Source organism: Tremella mesenterica, assembly GCF_000271645.1.
Source record: "Tremella mesenterica DSM 1558 unplaced genomic scaffold TREMEscaffold_11, whole genome shotgun sequence".
In the NCBI taxonomy this organism is placed as follows: domain Eukaryota; kingdom Fungi; phylum Basidiomycota; class Tremellomycetes; order Tremellales; family Tremellaceae; genus Tremella; species Tremella mesenterica.
The window spans coordinates 579,999-587,427 of NW_006711235.1; the positions used below are offsets into that span (position 1 = coordinate 579,999).

At 51.7% G+C, this 7,429-nt stretch overlaps 1 protein-coding gene across 1 annotated transcript; it reads left to right on the forward strand.

Annotated features, from left to right (window-relative positions):
- Positions 1-2,247: 2,247 nt before the first annotated feature.
- On the forward strand, positions 2,248-4,615 carry TREMEDRAFT_64558 (uncharacterized protein; the record flags this gene model as incomplete). Its single annotated transcript, XM_007006778.1, has 5 exons — positions 2,248-2,320; positions 2,374-2,585; positions 2,647-2,782; positions 2,872-3,256; positions 3,307-4,615. The coding sequence occupies 5 exons, from the start codon at positions 2,248-2,250 to the stop codon at positions 4,613-4,615; spliced, it is 2,115 nt and encodes a 704-aa protein (XP_007006840.1).
- Between the last annotated feature and the right edge of the window lie 2,814 nt (positions 4,616-7,429).

Consider the following 7,429-nt stretch of genomic DNA (forward strand, 5'->3'; position numbering starts at 1 on the left):
CTTGAGACAGGGGGGGAAACTTGTTACGGGGTAACAACGAATCGAGAGGACTCTATCGAGTTCGACGGATTAGGACAGAGGAAAGCGGGAGTTGGAGGCAGTGCTGCAGTAGGTAGGGACGGGTTTTCCCCTTTCGAGATTTCCCCACTGGGTTTGCTCAAAGCGGTTTTTCACCTGTCCGAGTATGTACGTACGTAGACGCTTGCAGCAGGAAGAGGACAAAGGGCGAGGATATCCGTAGACAGTATATAGTACAATCAGCAAAGTACCAACTTTGCTGATTCTTCAATATCATTCTTTGGCTACATCGATTGCAGAGGAGACACGATCCATTAGCACCAGAGCCCCTAGACTTCCACAAGACCTCCATCGAGTTCGACCCAACCTGCGACCTAGTCGTCGTGTTTCCAGTACCGTTACATCGTAACAGTACCCTCAGTACCTAAGGCAGTCATCAAGCTCTACGAGCCAGAGACTAAAACCCTTCAGTACCCAAGGCAGTACTTTGCAACCGCAGTCTACCCGCAGGCGTGACATGTGGACAGGGGTGAGGTTGATGAGGGATGTGTCGGATGTAAGTTGTTTGTCAAGAAGAGGTCTTTTGCAAGTGGCAAATAATATATTGATCCTTGAAGAAGGAAAGACTGCAAGAAGACTATGACCAGTATGTATAGTTTTTAGTGAGCTCTTACTTGCAAATCATCTTGCTCCATGTCTTGCTGATCTCGCCAGAGATCTCACCTGGCTCGCTTTGCTTCTTGCTCTGTCTCGCCATGCTTCTCGCTCTGTCTCGCCTTGCTTCTCGCTCTGTCTCGCTTTGTATCTCACCTATCTCGCCTGGTATCTCACCTATCTTGCCTGGTGATGTCCCTGAATTCTCAGGGTCCAAGGGGCACGACCCAAGGACTTTGTCACGGTCCTGTCCTTGACAGATCTCTAAAGATCAGAGACAGGTGGACTGCAACTGTTTAGTTAGCTTGAATAACGACGGTTAGTATCTTGTTTGTGAACTTGTGATGTGGTCGGACGGTGTCACGGACGTCGAACAACTACTTCTTAATAGACCGACGGTCGACGGACCTCGGCTAACTTCACGCTCTGAGTCGATGTCTCACCCAACCAGGAGGGCGCAGACGTCGAAAGGGGTGTAACTACGGCGTACTTCGGCGTAGTTACTCTAACTAGGGTTTTGTTCTACTGATGGCGATGTATCTCGATTTATAGCTATCTCTATCTGTCTTTTACTACTGACACAATCAAGGATCGCTGAAGAACTTCAGCGATCTTCTCAGCTAAATAACCTATCCCTCCTAGACGTTCATCCAATCCTCCCGCGCTTTGACGTACTTCAACGCACTTCGTCCAACTTCCCCGAGCCCTCGGCCATCCTCTTCCTCCTTCGACTAACTCCGCCTAACATCGCCGCACTTCTGCTCCCATTGTCCCTACTTAGCCTAACTCCGCCTAACATCGCCGCACTTCTGCTCCCATTGTCCCTACTTAGCCTAACCCCGCCTAACATCGCCGTACTTCTGCTCCCATTGTCCCTACTTAGCCTAACCCCGTCTAACTTCGCCGTACTTGGTCTCAGAAGTCCTGAGTTACGTGTAGAGTAAAGAGGTTAAGGCGTGATGGGGTTTTGATGGCCAAAGGAGGGTCATTGTTGGTGGAGTAATCGAGGTGTCACGACGTAGTTCGTGACAGTCGCCCCCTTCTTTAGCCGCGAACGTCCTCGTGAGCGATTACACCTCTGTCGTGGCAAGAGAACTTAGCAGCGTAGTACCCCATTCTCTCCCTCCCCATGACCATCCTCCACTCTTCTGCTCTTTGCGCCGCACTTCGTAGTTGGGCCTCCTTTCACTCCAGAACCCGACAATGAGACTCCCCTAACTTCGTCGAGGTTTGCCGTAAGAAGCCCTGTGTCTTTTGTAGGTGAGACACGCTTCCTGAATGGCAGCCGAACAACACCGTTGTTTGTCGAAGTAACCCTCGCTTATATTGAGATGAGACACTATAGCGTGGGAATTTTGATCGTCCCTGCGATGCCTTTTGTTGATGAAACGCGAAGTTTGCTGCATGTTGACGACGAGGGGTTAGGTTTGATTATACTAAATACTGAGCAGTTCGTCGAGCTTCTCTCTTTTTCCCATCTGCTTTCAAAACTTTCTATCTCTCTTACCTAGAAAACAGATTTGTTACCTTGAATCATCGCCTCGAGTTTTATTCTCATTTAAATATCTTAACGTCATGGCCCCTTCTACTCCTACATCTAACCCTTTCGCCGCCATGAGGAACTTTGGTGGTATGGTGTCGTCTGCTCGTGAGTTATTCCTCGACACTTACCTTACTTCGCCGGACTTGGCTGATGTTCAGTTTCCTTCGGCGACAGATCTCGCCAAGTCTCCTCCCTCGGCCTCGGCACCCTTTCTTTGGGGGAGCCGTCTGGCGATGTCCCGCCTCCTCGCTCCGCTTCTCCTCCCGCCGGTCCTCCCGCTGGTTCTCCCTCTGCTTCTCCTCCTCCTGGTTCTCGCTCTGCTTCCCCTCCTGCCGCCAGCCCTCGCCGCAGACGCCCGCCTTTCGTCCTGGTGAGTCTCCGTCCTCCTCCGACCAGAGTCGCTCAGTGGTTCGGAGTCGACGATCAGTCAGACTTCGAAGAAAGGGGGTGATTATAGTGATGAGGATGATAGAGTCGTGTCGGAGGGTGAAACCGAGTTAGAGGAACACTCGGATGATGATATGGTGGCGGTTAGTGTAGAGGACAACAACGTAGATAGTCCTGAGCGTGAGTTCTTCGTCCAACCTCTCACACCTTCGCCGAACTTGGCCTTGTTTATCTGTTCTTTAGCTCTCCAAGACATTGCTAACTCGCAGCCGCTCCTGCCCCTCCCCCTGCTCAAATTGTGGGCCAGAAACGACGCCGTTCCCTCTCCTCTTCTTCTTCTTCCTCTTCTTCTTCTTCCTCTTCTTCTTCCTCTTCCGGGGTTCTCCCCCCCCCCAACGCCATCGCCGCTGCCGCCGCTGCTGCCGCCGCTGCTGCCGCCGCCATCGCTCCTGCTGCCGCCGCCGGTCCTGCTCCCGCCGCCGGTCCTGCTCCCGCCGCCCCTGTCGCTGCTCCCCCCCCTTCTCCCAGAGGGGAGCCTTCGCCCAAACGGGTGAAGAGATCACTGCGGGAAGAAGAGTACTTGTGGGAGAAGATGAAGTCCGAGCCTGGTCGTTGGATCGCGGTTGGTGTTGACGAAGCGTGTGATCGTTGCCGGTGAGTCCACCTATTCGTACTACGCCTAAGTTACTCCTGCTAATTAGTAGACGTGAGATTATCACGTATAATCGTCCAAACTGGCCCTGCCTCAAGGCAGTCAGGCCACACAACAAGGCCCTCCGTTGTGCTTCATGCACGTCTGGCCCCTGCTCCTTCTGTCCCGTTTCCTCTGCCCGGGACATCCCGCCCCGTCCCTTCGACGCTTCTCCTCTCCCCCCTCCCCAGACTCCAGCGTCTGTCCCCCGTTCGCGGGTACCGTCTTCGTCTCTCCGGTCGGTTCGCCGTACTTCGCCGGACCTCCGCCCGTCGCCTCCGTCGCCGTCGCCCTTCGCTCCTGTGGCCGGCCCATCACGTCTCCCGGCTGTTCCTCCTTCGTCTTCTCGCCGTCCTTCGGCCTCTGCTCCTTCGGCCTCCCGTCCTTCGGCCTCTCGTCCTTCGGCGCCACGTCCGTCCTCTCCAGTGGTAGCTTCTCCTCCGGCTCACAGCACCCGAAGTCGGCGTCCTTCTGTTCCTCCGGCCTCTTCGGCGGCCCCTCCCGTCACCCCTCCCTCTGCTTCCCAGAAGACACCGAAGTCTTCTTTAAAGAAATCAAAAGGGAAATCTAAAGAGAAGGAGGTTGCCTTCAATGATGGTGATGTGGAAAATGAAGATACTCAGCGTGCTGGTCCCTCTGCTCCCCGGTTGTCCCTCGTCCACCCTCGTATCTCCCTGGACGTCCGTATTCCTGAGGACGAAAAGGAATTCGCCACTTATCGTTCTCTCGTCCTCGGTCTCACTACTCAGCTTGAGGCCGCCCGAAATGATACATCTCTCCTGCTTGACTTCTCTTCTCGTCAAGCTAACGCTTTAAACAATCTTACTGCGGCGTTAGTAGATGTAGTCAACACTGGGGCTCTGGACGACGAAGCAAGGACAAGGTTAGCGGGCGTCTCTCGCCGAAGCCTTACTGAGATAGCCGATGTTCGCCGAAGACTGTTCGACACCCCCTTCCTAGTCACTCCTATGGCGTATGAGCCACCACCGTCCCTTGACTGGTTAGGTCGCCGTAGTAATTCTCGTGTCCCAGCTTCCGCCCAGACTGCTCTCGACCTCCTCAGTCTTCCCTTCGAGTGTCTACGGACCATACGTTCTCTGTGGAGGACCCCGAGCATGCAAGCTGCTCGAGATGTCCAGGACTTCGGTGACTTCTTTGGGGCTATGAATCGGGCATGGAATGCTTCTCTCTCTACTGCGTTCCCGTCTGAGACTCTCGATCTACCTTCGGTCATCGGTAGCCTCCACACCAATCCCGCGGGACCGAGTAGATCGAAGGAGAAAGGAAAAGGAAAAGGTAAGGGTAAGAGTAAGGACAAGTGAGCGGTACGTAGCTGTAATCCTATGTTGTATGCAGTACGTTCTATCTCCTAGCCCTTCGCAGTCGCCCTTCCTTCGGCTTAGTAGGGTGAAGTTCGTGGAACTTCGCCAATATGTCATCAGCTCCATCGACGTTCTCCACTGGTTCCCATGATACTGAATCGTCTGTTCCTTCGTAACCTAACCACTCTACCAAGTACTCTAACTTTCCTGACCTCTTATTTACTCTAGAGTCCACAATATCCTTTACCTCCCAAGACTCTCCCTCATCGTCTACTTCTACTGGCCCAGGTGGCTCAGCTTGCTGACCAGGAAATATTGGAGGGTGATAAGGACGGAGCAAGGAGACATGGAATACATCATGGATACCTGCCATCGTTCCTGGTAATTCCAATTTACAAGCATGAGAACCTACCTGCCGTACTACCTTGTACGGCCCACTTTGCTTAACATCTAACTTCTTCATTGGTCTCTTCGTCTTAATATTCTCTAACGACAGCATCACTAGGTCTCCTTCCGCGAAGTTCGGCGTAGTCCGGTGTTTCCTATTGTATCCTTCGGCGTACTTCTCATTAGCTTTCTCAATTCCTTCGATACAATCTTTGTGTATTTCAGTCAAATCTTTTACCACCACCGTAGCAGCGGGCACTTCGACCTCGCTAGCCTTTATCTCTTCAGCCCAACGAGGGTGATATCCATAGTTCGCATAGAATGGGGTTTTGTTTATCGCAGAGTGCTGGGTGTTGTTGTAAGCAAAGCTAGCTCGAGCGAGTAGCTTTGACCAGTCGTTCTGCTGATAGGAGGTGAAGATTCGAAGATACAGTTCCAAAGACTGGTTGGTTCGTTCGGTCTGTCCGTCAGTCTGTGGATGATATGCAGTAGAGAGATGTAGTCTTATTCCGAGACTATCGGTCAAATTCTTCCAGAACTTGGAGGTAAACTTCGATCCCCTGTCCGATACTATATTCTCTGGCAACCCATGCTGGGCCACCACATAGTCCAATATCAACTCTGATAGGCCGGCTGCGGTTAACTTCGTCGTAGTCGGGATAAAAATGGCCCATTTGGTCAACCGATCCACCACTACCAGGATGGAATTATATCCATGGGAATTTGGCAGCTCCTCGATAAAATCCATCGAGATGCTAGACCAAGGTTTCGTAGCTACCTCCAGTGGTTTAAGCTCCCCATGAGGTTTCTGTCTGTTAGTCTTCGCTCTCTGACATACCGCGCATCCAGCAACATAATCTTCGACATCCTTCCTTACTCCAACCCAGACATAATCCCTCAGGACTAGTTCAAGGGTCTTCGCCGAACCTGGATGACCGGCCAAGGCTGAGTCATGTCGCATCTTCATGATCTTCAGCCGAGCATCGGCGTAGTTCGGCACATAAATGCGATCGTCGAATGTGAGGAAACCTCTTGAGTTCCACCCCCCACGAAGGATTAGAGGAGACCGCGAACTACGGCGTAGTTCGGTGATTGATCCTGGTTCCTGCACGTTATCGTTACACGTAGGATGAGAACACTCAGCGCAAACGACTCCTAATAATTCTTCTCTGACCCCTTCTATGTCTTCGTCCTCCTGAACTCCAAGTACTAGATCCATAGGGTCCACAAGATCATTTTCCTTTACCTCCCTTGTCCCTTGCAATGCTCGAAGGAGGTGACGCAACTCCGACGTGGTGGCGTCAACTTCGTCGAACTTCGGCAGACCTTGGATAAGGTTGCTCTCTTGTACCATGGTACTTCCTTTCCCGGAATGATAGTCCGCCCGTCTAGATAATCCATCTGGAAGACTTGCCTGGGTTCCTGGCCGATAAACCATTTTAAACCTGAAGTTAGCTAGCTCCTCTACCCACCTACCTTGCCGAGGACTGAGTTGTTTCGGTTCCATCCAGTAGGTAAGGTTTAGATGGTCGGTAAGTACTGTGGTTTCCACCTGCAATAATAAGTGTCTCCTTCTTCTGAAACCCTCCACTACAGCGAGGAACTCCTTTTCTCCTACCGTATAATTCAGTTGAGCTGTGTTGAAAGCACCAGACTCAATAGCTACCGGGTGTTCTTGACCAGCCGTGTTGATCTGCGAAATTATGAACCCCCAGCCGAAGAACGACGCATCTGTCTGTAATATCGTCTTCAATGTAGGGTCAAAATGGGCTAACACCGGCGCAGTACACATCCTAGCCTTCAACTCTTTGAAGGCTGACTCCTGTTCGACTCCCCATACAAATGGTACCTCCTTCCTTGTCAAGTCATTGATAGGTCTAGCAATCTTCGAGAAGTTGGGGACAAAGCGCCTGTAGTAGCTTACAACTCCAATGAATCCCCTTGACTCTCGTAGATTCTTAGGACGTGGGAAGGAAGTGATGGCATCAATGTATTCTGGGTTCACCGATACACCTTTAGAGGATACCACGAAACCCAGAAACACCACCGAATCTCTTTCGAACTCGCACTTACTAGCTTTCACGTACAGGCTCGCCTTCCGCAGTACCTCAAAGACCTTCGCCGTAGTTCCTCGTAATTCCTCCAACGTATTCCCATAAATGAGGATATCGTCAATGTAGACCACGACTCCATTCCCTAGTAGCTCTCTAAACACCTCATTTAGGAAGTGTTGGAAGACCGCGGGGGCGTTTCGCAGCCCATCACGAACAACCAGAGATTCAAACATACCATACTGTGTCCTGAACGCCGTCAGGTGTTCATGTCCCTCTGTCACCCTCAACAATTGGTATGCTCCAATTAGATCTAGTTTGCTGAAATACCTTGCTTTTCCAAGTTCTTCGGTAATTTGACCTATTAGAGGGAGAG